The sequence below is a fragment of the Hippocampus bargibanti genome, linkage group LG22, assembly GCF_051943395.1.
Source record: "Hippocampus bargibanti isolate YZ-2025 linkage group LG22, ASM5194339v1, whole genome shotgun sequence".
NCBI lineage: Eukaryota > Metazoa > Chordata > Actinopteri > Syngnathiformes > Syngnathidae > Hippocampus > Hippocampus bargibanti.
The window spans coordinates 2,284,712-2,298,545 of NC_142755.1; the positions used below are offsets into that span (position 1 = coordinate 2,284,712).

Sequence of the window (13,834 nt, forward strand, 5' to 3'; positions counted from 1 at the left end):
GAAGCTGCTTTTCGGCCCAAATCCGGTCTCGCCGTCCTCCATGTTGGCTCCTGTTATCAGCGGGTGAGACAGCCGCTTTCACCGTGCTGTTCCTCTGAGTAAACGGCTGTGCTTCGCCGACCGCAAATCCACTCGTAGCCTCTCTCGGAGTCACACTCCAGCACACAGCCCTCTCTCGCTCGTCGATTCCGGTGGAAAGGCTGAGAGGACGGGCGCTAGCTGTCACAGTAACGACGTTGGCAGAGGAATGAGACGGGTGGTGGGGTGTGTGTGTGTGTGTGGGGGGGGTGGTTTGGCCCCCCTGTGAGATTTGCGCCTGTCATTTCTTTCTAAATGACGGCAGATGGTGAGCTTGGCGCTTGCGCCGTTCTCTCAATGTCCCAAGATGCACTTGTTTGATGGATGTGTTGAGCGAGAACGCCGTGGAGGAGGCTGAGGCACATCTGCGCAGGCCGATAAGGGGTGCGGGTGGTTATAGGGGGGTTCTGGGATTTCTGGCCATAAACAATAGCCGTTCCCATTGACCGCTTGAGGACTTTATTCTAGTTGATGTGCTTCTGTTGCCGTGTTTTGCAGACTTCCGCTGAGAGAGAACGCCCAGGCATAATGTTACTACCTGCTGGCAAAACAACCGTTTCGTTCTTATAAAGGTACGTCGCAACCAGGTTGGACTATGTATGAAGCGAATGCGCCTAGTAGACTGGCGCTGCTAGCATGTAGCTTAGCCGATTTAGTGCAGACTAACCAATAATCGGAATCAAAAGCATCTTTATTGGACACGTATGTAGAACACATAAAGAATGTGTCTGCGGTAGAACACACTGCACTAGTATCAAAACATGACTAGCTAGCTAGCTTTCTATCTGGAGTTATTATGGGTTGAGCCCGCCGAAAAAGTTATCCTACAACTGTTATGTGACCTTGAGAGTTTTGAAAGGTGCTTATAAATGACATTTATTATTATTATTATTATTATTATTATTATTATGTATCAAGCAAACATTGATTCAAGTGAGTACAGACAGAGCTGGTGCTACAATGATTATAACAGGGTTGTGAGGGAAGTCGCTGGAAAAGATAGTGGGCAGGGTGCCGAGGGTCTTGTAGGATTTTCTCCGCTCTTGGCCAAAATTTAAGTATCTTCATATTATATATGTTCATTTTTTTTTTTCATATCCGAGGAGTAGCGCCCCGCTAGTCAGGAACCTCCCCTCATCGCACGTCACAGCGGGGGGAAAAAAGTAACCTTGACACGGAAGGCTTCACTTCACACATTAAATTGAGCAATCTCCGCCTGGCAAAAACACCCACGCAAAGGTCGTGTCAACGTCATCATCCTTAATCGTCGGCCCGCTGTCGCTTTCGGTGATTTACCTTTGCGGTTGAAAAGCACCGCCAGCCTCCCGAGCGCATAAGCGTAACCAAGGCAACGGGGAGGGGAGATGCATCCCGGGGATCCTCCGCGTGGCTGCCGCACGGTGTCAAGTCAGGCGTTGAGAGTCGATTTAGCGGAGGGAGGCTAGCACATTAGCGGCAAGGAAATAAGAGCCAGCAAATGCTTAGTGGGTGATTGGCGCCGCAATAACCCCACTCCACGACCACTCTTTGCCAGCCCGTCAAGCGCTGCTATTCGCTTACAAAGAGGTAGTCATTAGCAGGGCGCTTGAGCTTTGTGAAGCGTATCGCTGCTTCACGCCACGGCGGGTTGTGGGGGTATTTCATGTCATCATATTGTGATAAGCTTCACTGTCGATTTGAGATGAAAAAAAAGTGACGTTTGACACAAGGCAATTGCGTGATCAGGAAAATGTTGTTAGCATACCCACGTTTCATCTTTCCTTGACTTACACGGCCCGTTTTTGATTAGATTTGTTTGGCGGTGATCGTACAGATGACTTTGCGCATCCCCATTCCCTTCCCGCGCCCTCCTCGCAACCCACCGTGGCTCAGAGGTGAAATTTCCAATGCTGTCGAGTGGAAATTACATTTAGCTAATGCTAATTTGTTTTCCCAATTACGTCTGTGGAGAATTGTAATTACTTCCAACCCCGGGAACGTGTTCTACCGCTTTCAAGCGTATGACTTTGGTGTTCTCATTACGTTTCGCGGCACAGGTAATCGAGTATGGGAAGTTTTTTTGCTGTTGTTGTTGTTGCTCATTGACGAAGCGATGGCGTCGTAAACCGACCGCTGTGAATAATGAATGTCATATATTTACGTTACGCTCCGGTCCGACAAACCGTGACGCTTTAAATGCACTCACCGTTGGAATTGTCACGTTTGAATGGGAATACAATAATAATAATAATACATTTCATTTCTAAGCGCCTTTCAAAACTCCCATGGTCATTTTACAGTCACAGGATCAGTTTTTCTGTGGGTGTGCAGCGACAGCCACACACTCAACCCGAAAGTAAGTCAGATAGAAAACTAGCTAGCTAGCTAATAGATAGCCAATAGATAGCTAGCTAGATAGCTAGCCAGCTAACTAGAACAATATATAGCTAGTTACGTAGCTGGCTCGCTAGATAGATATATAGCTAATAGATAGCCTTGGCTTTATTTTCATTGTTAGCCTCGAGTGCAGGGAGGCTTTGCGCAAAATGTCGTTGACCAAATAGTTCGTGTCATCTGCTAAAGAAAAGGTAGTCATTTCCGGATGGAATGTGAGATGATCCCCCAGCGGGAGTTCCCCCCCCCCTTTTTTTTTCACGCTCACCTGAGTGGCATGTCATTAGTAGAACGCCGCGCTCGTGCGTCGTTTAGCAGACAGGCCGTGCCACAGGCTGCATGCTAATTGCGAAGGCGTCGCCGGCGTTGGTGGATGACCTTGTATGGTTAAAAAGGAAGGAGGCAGATAAGTGGTTTTGTTTAGCGTCTGGTGGCCAGGGGTTTGGGGGGGCTCAAATCGCCTTTGTCTTGACCTTGGGCGGCAAAGTCAGCCGAGTCAGAGCGCATCGGCGAATAGAGATCATAAAGCCGGCGCCTCATTAAAACAAAAATATGAAGCAATGTGGTGTGTATAATGGCTACCCGGCACATCACGTTGTATAACAGCGGCGTAATGAGGGTAGCGTCGTCGCGGCTATCATAACATATCTTTTTTTTTTGGCTTGGCTCCATTAGATTCGAATCATATAACGCCCCTTCAAATTTCCACATCCGCCTTTCAAGGCAATCATTTACCTCAAAGGGGGTCATCTTCGCACAATTTCTCAAACTCTTTGTAGCGCCGAATGTGTCGGTCTTAATCTTTAATTTTATCCCAAACCTCTCCAGTCCCCTCGATAGCGCGACCTTTTTGTGCGGCACGCTTGGCTCTTTTGCGTCCGCCCTCTGACATGGATTTCCTCGCTCAGCTCAAACCGTAAAGACCTCGGATTAACGTCCAATCAATGACCAAGCACGTACGGATGAGAGAGAAAGAGAGGGAAAAAAAGACGAGGCCGAGACACAAGTCTTCCTTGAAAGGTCAAACGTCGCCGAAATCGAATGACGGATGGCGGGGAGAGCTCCTGTTGCATTTTTTTTCCTACTCGAGCACAACAAAGCGTCCGTGTGCGAGTAAGCGAAGGGCGGAGCTGCTAACCTGTCGCTTTTAGCGCCGTTAGTGCTCTGACGTTTCATTTTCTTCTCATTCACTACATTTCCCGAATTTCTTCGGGTTTTGTTTTTTCTTGCAAGGGTGCCGATAAAGCGCTGGTCAGACCTCTGACAAAGTTTTTTTCACTTCAACAACGGGGCACCATTTGCCTTTTGTCCATGTTAGCGCTTTGTTACAGCTTCAGCTGTTGTTAAAGTGCTATATAAATCAATATGTCTTGTGTTTTGGACCACCGCCCCCATTTCAAACTCATATAACTCCAGGCCCATATAACTTATTAATTAACACTTTTTTTCTGATGAAACAAGATATGCTAAGATTTCTAATGCTGAATTGAATGTGTATGCAGTCCTAAAACTCAACATTCTGTGGGTCCTGCAATTTGAATGACAATGACAAAAACCATGGCCCTGGAGCGGACATTTTTTGCACAACATCTGGCAGTGAATGCGTAAAAAAAGCGTCATATTTAACAACAATCATTCTAGACTTTTGCAGATGAGCATTTTATTGCCTTCATGAAAATATCATAGCGAGAGAGAGCGCAAGAATCTTCGCTCGAAAGAGAATAGCCATTAATGAAAGCTGACATTAGCAAATGTTATTTTTATTATTATTTCATTTTTTTGCTAATTTATCCACTTTATGGAAACATCTTCACATCTCGACGATCTGGTTAAAAATAGAGCTTTAATCGAATCAAAAAGGTTACAAGACAGATTCCCGCAGTCTGCCAACTTCAACTTAAGCTCTTATCCAAAACTGAACTACCCACAACAAGCGATGCATTCTCTTTCCGAAGTTTCCGACTTGCTGATAAATCACCCCCCTTGCCCCCCCCCCTACACCCCCTGCGGGCTTGAAAGTTTTAATCTGCATGTAAAAGAGCTTCGCTTCACTTTTGACTCGTTGACATGCCTGAAGTGTCAGGAGGAAGGTTGGTTTTGCCTCGGCGTGGGAGGCGAATCAATCCATCAATGCGATAAAAGTAGCTTCTCGAACAACACCAGAAGTTGCGATCGGAATCAAATCCGCTCCGGCGAATTCACGTCGGGAATAACAGCTCCCAACGCCAATCGGCGTTTGTCAGCTGCATCTTGACGTAGGGGGTTTAAAAAAATACAAAATCTGTCTGATTAATTAATTGCGTTTCCCGCCCAAGTGGAGTGAAACTAAAAATAACCGCGTGGCTAATCCGCCATGAGAAACAAAACCGTGGCGGCGCAACGGCTTTAATCCACCAAGGCGGGAAAAACCTCAGAATAATGAGCGGGACACAAAGCCAATTTTCTCATGCACAATCAGGGCGGGCTCACGGGACGGCGAGCCACTCGATTGGCCCCCAGGGGGATCAATATCTCGCGATTTCGTTTCGGATAGCATGTAAGCAGCGTTAAGAGGCGTTTTACAAGAGTTAATTCCTAAATTGAAAAGAGAAGAGGTCTGGAGTTATGAGCTTGAAATGGGGGCTGATGTACAAAATGCAATACAATACTACATATTGATTTATGTAGCGCTTTAACAACAGCTGAAGCTGTAACAACGGACAAAAGGTGAATGCTGCCCTCTCGTGGAAGGGAAAAACATTGCAAGAGGTATGACCAGTGCTTTATCAACACCCCTTGCAAGAAAAACCAAAACCCGAACAAATTCTGGAATGGCAGCAAATGAGTTAAGGACAAACAAACAGAAGCATCCGACAACCATGGGGGGGCCACTCGCAATCGCACGTCGGAAAGCCGCTGCGTGATTGATCATCGCAAGGCCTGCTGTGCGCAAATCGGGCGCCAGGAGTGTAAAGCGAAGAAAAGTCAAATAAACTGTGGCTATAGGAGCAAATTGGTGTAATGCATGTTGAAACGATACCTTGACGCTGGGGGTGGGAGGATGCTCATTTGCAACGTTTCATATTGTCGACACTTTTTTGGGAGGTGGTGTAATATAGGCCTGCCAAATCAGCAGTGGCCCCATTACTCATGCCCTCTGTGCAGTCTCCAGACTGGGTCTCCGCTGCTAATGCAGATTACAGGAATATATGAGGGCTATTTTGTTCGCCGCGGGGTGGTAACCATCACAGGCTACCCCATCCCTCTCTTCATGCGCCACCTTACATCTGTTCCACCCCTCCCGACCCACCACTACTCCACTCAGGGCTTTCTACAGATCCATCGTAGCCTAGTTGCTATCATATCAAAGGCGGCGACATGTACTGTCCATCAATTATGGATGATGTGTATACATTTTTTTTTAATCTTGGTCGCCTTGTCAACTCGTTCGCAATGCCACGAGACCGCCTTGCTTGGCGTGCCCGTCGGCGATACAGCGAGTTCGACTTCTGTGCTTTCTTTTTCGTGATCTTCCGGTACCTTTTGGCCGAGATGCAAATCCTGTATACATTACACAGACGTCCGCTATTTAGCGGAATTCTGTTTGTTTTTTTTCGCCAAAGTGATATTTGCTATTCTCTACTTCTTTTATTTCCGCATACAACCGCTGAAACATTTGTTTAGAAGGGTGATAGGATGATCAGAATGCGTAGTGCTTGAGTCGGCATGGTTTCGTGTGTTTTGGTCGATGTCGGTTGCTTCCGTTGACAATCGGAATCGCTCTGGAGTAAAATACAGTGTGATCAAACGTGAAAACAAATATGCTCCCTTATACCGCGCGATAAAACGAGAAAAGAAACCCCGTTTTTCGCCAGTAAACCTGCGCTGCGATAGCAGAACGGTGATGTCATTTTCGCTATTTTAATTTCCCTGGTTACAGTCGATGCCCCCCCCCGCCCCCCGCTTCAAGGCGGCGGACAAAGCTGGTCGTCTCCACATCCGTCGACCATTCATCATCTGATGGGGCTCCTTCTATCTATTTTGACTTTTGAGTGATCCGCCTCGCATACAGCAGCGCAATCCATCATTCCTCAATGGGTGATGTCACAGTTCATTGTGTGAGGTGTTAGCACCCTCTCCCCCCCACCCAACCGCTCTCTCGACACATGAGATGAACAAGTCCAAGCGTAACTTTGCACCCGAACATGGCGAAGTACTCCAGGAGCCGTGGCAGTCTCGTTTTTTTCGACGGTAGACGTCGCCGCCAACCTTTCATTAGCGAGTGACAAACGGCGCAAAAGTCATCAAGAAGTCGTCGCTGCTCAACAAGGGATATAATTGGTTCGCCGGGTAATGGCGTCTTGAAAATGTTCGCCACGGGGTTTTATCGCTCTAGGGCGACGACGGTTGAGCATGACATGACATCCCAAACTCGTCTTGAACATTGAGGAGGTCTTAACTACTGTCTTTTTTTTGTCACAGGAATGGAACTGCGGATGCCAACCGTGAAGCCTGAACATATCCACTCAGTGAGCTCCAGGAAGAAACAAAATAATCCGAATATATATATTTTTTTCCATCTGCAAAGTGGTACGTATGCATAGTCTGCAACAGGAAGTGGTAAGTCTCCTGCGCAACAGGAATAGGACACCGATGACTACATTGGGCCCACCTTACCGTGTTACTAGGTTAAAGGGGAACCTTCAAAATTACACTTTTGAGTGAGTTAACTTGTGTGAAGGGGAAACAAAACCGTATTTCTTGGTTTCTTGTTCAGCAGTTTTGTGCCGACCTTGAATGGTAACTGTAGTGCAAGCAGCGGCTTACGCTTGGGGAAAAAAGAAAAAAAAAGACAGAATTGGGGTTTTTTGTTAGCTTCAAAGCCTTTGTCGGCATGGCCTTGAGTAATATGTATGCGATGATTCATATTTTGTCCATATTGAAAATTGCATTTTTGAGCTCGAAAGAAGCAATGATTGTATTGTATTCGCCTTTATTAGTCTATCAGTGGAGACATTTACATTTCAAAGCAGCAAAGTGATGAAAGTAAGAGGAAAGGGAAAGAAAGAAGTAAAAAAAAACTAATATAAGAGCTGCTGTAAAGGCGCCATCTTGAAGTCAAAAATAAAAACAATAAAAAACTAAATAAATAATGTGACACAACACTAAAGACACAGACAGTCATTCAATCTTAAGCACTTTCTGCACCCTATTTGTTGCATGAAGCAGTTCTAGATGAAAAAGAAGATCAAAGCGTCCTTTTCACCAATGGATCAGGGACGTCATGGTGGAATATGCACGTCCGCTACAAGCTAAATGTCGAAAGCAAACACAAAGCTGTAGCATCCGTTGATGAAAAGAAAGATTGTCTCACATCTCCTGCCCCACGTAAATCCGCTTCAATTCCAAGCTGCAACATTTCCACAGACGCGCTGGCGCCACGCATTCATCCATGATGCAAAATTGCGCTCCCTCCCTAGCAAATTAACTCTCTCATCCCCTCTCATTATGAGCCAAATGTCGTTGTCGTAAGCTAAAATTTTCAGATTTACCAATGAGATAATAACCAGATTGGATAGCCTTCACACTTTTTAGCCCTCATATCTCCTGCCCTCCATGAAGCAGGAAGAATCCTTACCCCACTAGTCACGTCTCTGCGGCCACTTTCCCGCGTAACGCCCATCCCCCTTTCCACCGCCTCCATTTCCCCACCCCCTGCGCAGCTCCGTTGCATTATTAAAGTTGTATAAGATCATTAGCATACAAAGCAGGAAACCTACAGCGTCGCATTCATGCATATTTATCTGGATGGGCTCACGCTCTGGAAAGCTCTTTTGCGTGTCCGGCAACGGCACGTTTTGCCTGCCGCAAAGTGGCTATCAGTTACCCGGTTTGAAGCTGGTAGGGGCGGGGCTATTTAGCAAGATGATGCAGTTCTAGTTAGCAAATGATGGGTACATCATCGCCGCGCTTCATTGCTAGCAGAGTGAACGTCGTTAGCACATGAGCATACGAACATAAAATACATATTCATCTGCCGCTGCGCATCATTTTTCACCCCCTTGGCTCATTTCTAGCCCGCCCTGCAGGCCACTGACAACACGCTAACCGGGTCAAAAAGGTCAAAAGCTATCAGGAAGAGCGCTACAAAAAAATTCTGTACCCTAACACCTTTCGTCCTTTTCTGGTTTCCACTGTTTTTTCCTATTTTTCTGCCTCCTCCCCCCTCCTTTTGTCTTTCCCTCTGTGAGATTGCTGTTGTGTCTTATGGCTTTTTATTCCTACGTGATGGTCGATGGGTTCATGTAGGAGCAGAAGCCACTAAACACGCGGCGACCGCTCAGCGCCACGGCCGATCTCGTGCAGCCAGCAATCGTAATAAATCCTAAACGCAAAAAAAAGATGAATTATGAATCGCCGTGGATTACACCGCTTTGACACATGCTTCCCAATTGCGCTGCATTATTTCCGCCCCGACGCCAGCGCGGATTAATATTCAAGAGGACATTGCAATAGCGAAGCTCCCCTGTGGTTGAATGATTTATTCAACGCCGCCAGTTGTTGTGATCTAATATTCAGTGGGCGGGGGTGAGGAACCTTTTTCTCACTTGCATTATCAGTTTTCCAGAAACTGATTTTTTTGGGGTAGTTTTGACTCCGACCACCAGAGGGCAGTGTCAATGGTAACCGAAAAGATGGGAATGCTAGCTTGTCTCTATTAGTAAAGTTGCGCTTGGAAAATCAAAACAAAAAAATGAAATTGATTGCAAATGTCCGCCCACTTTTCCGCTTGTTATATGGCGCCGCTTTTGACGTTGAAAATGTCATTTAAAAAAAAATCATGTGTTCATCGCATGTTATGTCAGCGTTGCTCAATAAAACCGACCTGTTGCGTATCTCCTGTATCATTTCTTCTGTTTCATTTCAAACAAAAAAAATGAATATATATATATATATATATATATATATATATATATATATATATATATATATATACAGGTAACATCCGACTTGGGACGAGCTCGACTTACGAGCACCCGTACTTACGACCATGACCTCCAGACCCAATTTTTTTTTTTTTAATTAATTTTACGCCTGGCACCGCAACGCGCTAGCAGGTCGGCAACTCGTACAACAATTTTGGCCAGCCAACATCTCACTCTCGCACAGCAGTCGACTGTGTGATGGCAGCGGAGAAGGGGAGTTTGCGTGTCATTTAGCCTCCGAGTCTCAATTCAATGGATTTCGACTTACGATCATTTCAACTTGAGACCGTTTGGTCGGAACGGAACTCGGTCGTAAGTCGGATGTTACCTGTATCCGCTATCCGCTGGTTTTTACGAGACGAAACAGTGCACCCAGGAAGCTTCATTCCAGGCCGTTCCATGTCCACTTTCAACTTCTGCCTCATTAAACAATAAAAAAAAAAACTTTAATCAGGACGACGTGATAGCTTACAAAGTCGAACCCTTGAGGGGATTGTCGTCTCGCCTACGCTGGACATCGTTTGCAGTGGAATCGCCCTCGCCATCTTTTTTTTTCCTGATGAAATCGGAGGAAATCCTCAAGCGGACCACACGGGCAACCCCCCCCCCCTCTCCTTTTTCCTCTCCCTGCTTTTTTTTCCTTCCTAAACGCCTCTGTTCAATAATTCTCTGCGATAGACCTCCTCATTCCAATTACCGCAAGACAAAGAGACCCTCGCGTTTGTCAAGCGATAATTGGATAATCCCTAAAATTCTGGCGACGGCACAGAATGTGGAATGGAAACGCAAATATTGACACGGGTGAGCCTAGCGACGTTGCAGATGATTCAATAAAACATGCAAACAACCCCAAACGCAAATAATAATAATAATAATACATTTCATTTATAAGCACCTTTCAAAACTCTCAAGGTCACTTTACAGTCAGAGGATAAGTTTGCAGTGGGTGAGCAGCGGCAGACACACATACCAGCGTTCACTCAACCCGGAAGTAACTCAAACAGATAGAAAGCTAGCTAGCTAAGAGTTAGCTAATCACTCAACTTGGAAGTAACTCAGATAGAAAGCTAGCTAGCTCGCTAATAATCACTCAACCCGGAAGGAACTCAAATAGCTAGATAGCTAGCTAGTTGGTTAAGAGATAGCTAATAATCACTCACGCCGGAAGTAACTCATATAGATAGAAAGCTAGCTATCTAGCTAGCTAAGAGATAGTTAATTATTATTATAATAGTCATACATTATCAGTGTATTCTTATTTTTTACTGGACTTAATGTCATAAAAATCAAATGATAGTCGTGTTTTGTTATTCAAGACTAAGGAAATGGCCGCTTAGCACCCATAAATGGATATTGGTGCATCAGTCCCCCGAAAAAAAAAGTCTTCCTGCTTCCTAGTAATGACTCTCGGCCCCAAACGCCACCGTTATCGCCGGCGTGTGGCGCATTTCTTCTACCGCTCACTTAAAGAAACGGCGGCAGCACCAACGCGGCGTCCACTTAACGAGACTGAAGCGTCAGCGTTCTCTGCCTGCAATTTACGCCGCTTAGGACTTTTTAATGATATGTTAATGGCTTGGCTGTATTACCTCTCAGCTGCCCAAACAACATTAAATAGCCCGCGGCTGATTAATTCGCCATCTACAAAAACATCCAATTAGAAGGGAAAAAATGTTTTGACTCCCATTTTGCTAAACAACACGCGGCCAAGAATGATGGGCAGCTGATGAAATGCCGTGTGATATCACAGTCAAAAAACTGTCAAGAAAATAAATGTGGATTCATATTATATTTTTTGTTGCTGTTTGACAGAGAAAAGAGAAAAAAAATCCCTGCCGGATTATATGCCAAAATATGTCCACTCCAATGTCAGGGTTATTGTCATTTTCACTCCAATTCCAGGACCTTAGACCACAGTTGTCAAAGTCAAGGCCCGTGGGCCAAATCTGGCCCGCGAAAGCACATCGAACTTGTGAAATTCCATGATGCTTGCTTAAGTCTGAAATCAAAATTTCAAATTGTCCCACACAAACCACAATAATAGTCATTATTTTTGATTTAAAATATTTAAACTTATTATTCATTAATTTGTTGTGCCCTCTATATATATGTGGAGAGGATGGATTGAACAATAAAATGGCTTCCTTAAATTCATAGTGGCCCCCCAAGAGGAAACCGTCACTACAATGTAGTCCGCGGCAAAAAAAAGGTTTGACACCCTTGCCTTAGACAGTCTTCTTTCATCAGAAAAAAAGCTAATTCCTAAGTTATATGGGTCTGGAGTTATCTGAGCTTGAAATTGGGGCGGCTAGACAAAATACATTTATATAGCGCTTTAAAAACAGTTGAATATGTAACAAAGCGCTAACATGGACAAAAGACAATGCTGCCCCCTTGTGGAAGAGAAAGATATTGACAGAACTCTGACCAGCACTTTATCAGCACCCCCATCAAGACAAACCAAAACCCGAACAAATTCTGGAATGGCGCTCCATGTCATGCATTTCTATTCCTGAATAAATTCCAAAACGGCAGCGAATGAGTTAAAATGTAATCAGTTTTTGTACTTCCTGTTTCTTCTAGATATTCAATACCTCCGTATTAGCCGATCCATGACAATATATTTCTATAATCCCATTTTTTATTCATCCCCTACTATATAAATCAATATGTATTGTATTGTATGACAAATAATTGTAATCCAAGGGTAAATTTAGTGCCAAAGCTTTCCAGGATTAGCTCGGAACCCCATAAAATGTGACGCCATTTCACACCGCCACGTTGACTGGCATCAAGTTGAAACGCAATCACATCTCAGACGAAACAATACAACCGCGTGTCAGCCTGATAGCGCGTGTAATAGCGGTCCGCTCATCAATCTTTTAGCCGTAAACCCCCCCACCAACCCCCTCGAAGCAGCGTAGCTTTTAAGCTCCATCTCGTCTCTTATCAGCTCTCATCAACCGGCTGGGAGAAAGAGGTTGCAAGGTGAAGGAAAAAAAAAGGTGGGGTGTGGGTAGGTAGCCCAAGCATCCTTATCAAAGAACCCTTGGGCTTGCGCTAAAAATAGAAAGCCAAAGAGATTGGCATCGATTTGTGCCGCGGTTTGACGGGCCCGATTGGCAGCGGCGAGGCAGCGGCTGGCTTTTGAGCCATCAAGGGAATCCGCCAGGGCGCCTTATGATGAGATGAGATGGCCAGATAACTTCTGACAAGCTCTCGCGCCCGCCAACCGTCTCTAATCACACACACACACACAAAAGTGAAAAACTCATTACCACACACACACACATACACACACTTGAGCAAGTTAAGGGAAGCTGACTCCCACCTGCCCGCCATTTTGTGCCAAGTCCGAGCACGCTTGCTCCCACACATACCAACGACCCTCGGATGTCCCTGCACGCCATCCAGCCGCTTCCCCGCTCTGTCGCTCTCGTCAGTCAACACCAGGCGGTCCTCCGAGCCTTGCCGGTGTCGCTGACCTTTGTTGTTTTTTTATATGCTGTAAATGAACTCCACTAAGTGATTGGTGTTATTACACTGTCTACTTTACTGCACCGCCTTGTCACTCATGTCCCACCCTGCTGGATTAACTTACTCGTCGAGCATGACAGCAAATGATGTGCGAGTTCCTTGCCAGCATCGTTAAAAGGTAGGCTGGCACTCTGGGAAATTTGCTCATTAGTATAGAGGCCGAGGGAAGAGTTGCACTCGGGGAAGTGCAGTGGTGGAGAAATAAATGGTTTACACGATAAATACATTTCAACAAATATCCAAATAATAATTTAGGTATACCATCATCAACTTCTTTCATTCTTTTCATATCTTTGCTGCTTTGAAATGTGAATGTCTCCACTGCGAGACTAATAAAGGTAAACTAATCCAATCCATCATACATATTTATTGATCAAGGGTGGAGTCCAAAAATCGATGTGGTCGTGTAACAAAATGGCTGCCGTGGAGATGCACCAGCGGTTGTTTGGACTTTGGCAATTTATGGGCATATTGTGGTGCAGGTCTGTTGATATTTTGAGTTATAGCATGAACTTCTTAGAATCAATCGGTATATGTCTACCTCTAGTGGTGAAAATGATTAAATGGTTTCCTTCTTTTTCAAATAATACATTACTGCCAGTGAGCTAAATTTATATGTATACATTTAGATGATATCCATACAGTTCCACTGTGAGCCATTTGATATCACAATCACGTCTTATTAAAGAAAATAAAGCACTTATTATTTTTGTTTTTCTTTTCTTACTTAGAGGGGAAAACTAACTTCAAGGTGTATGAATGCAATATTTATGATCATTCGTCAGAACGGAACATTATTTCAAGCTCATGAAAACAACAAAAAGGAACGGAACTAAATAAATGCAAAGTCTTGTGAAATTGCTGCTGCGGTCAATTCTGAC

At 44.9% G+C, this 13,834-nt stretch overlaps 1 protein-coding gene across 1 annotated transcript in view; it reads left to right on the forward strand.

The window, feature by feature from the left end:
* LOC148881581 (uncharacterized) overlaps nucleotides 1–9,320 on the forward strand; it is a 33,393-nt gene extending 24,073 nt beyond the window's left edge. Inside the window, exon 7 of the mRNA XM_088989324.1 lies at nucleotides 6,913–9,320. Within this exon, the coding sequence (XP_088845450.1) occupies nucleotides 6,913–6,939 (27 nt within the window). The 3' untranslated portion in view covers nucleotides 6,940–9,320. The remainder of the gene's footprint in view (nucleotides 1–6,912) is intronic.
* Nucleotides 9,321–13,834: the final 4,514 nt, after the last annotated feature.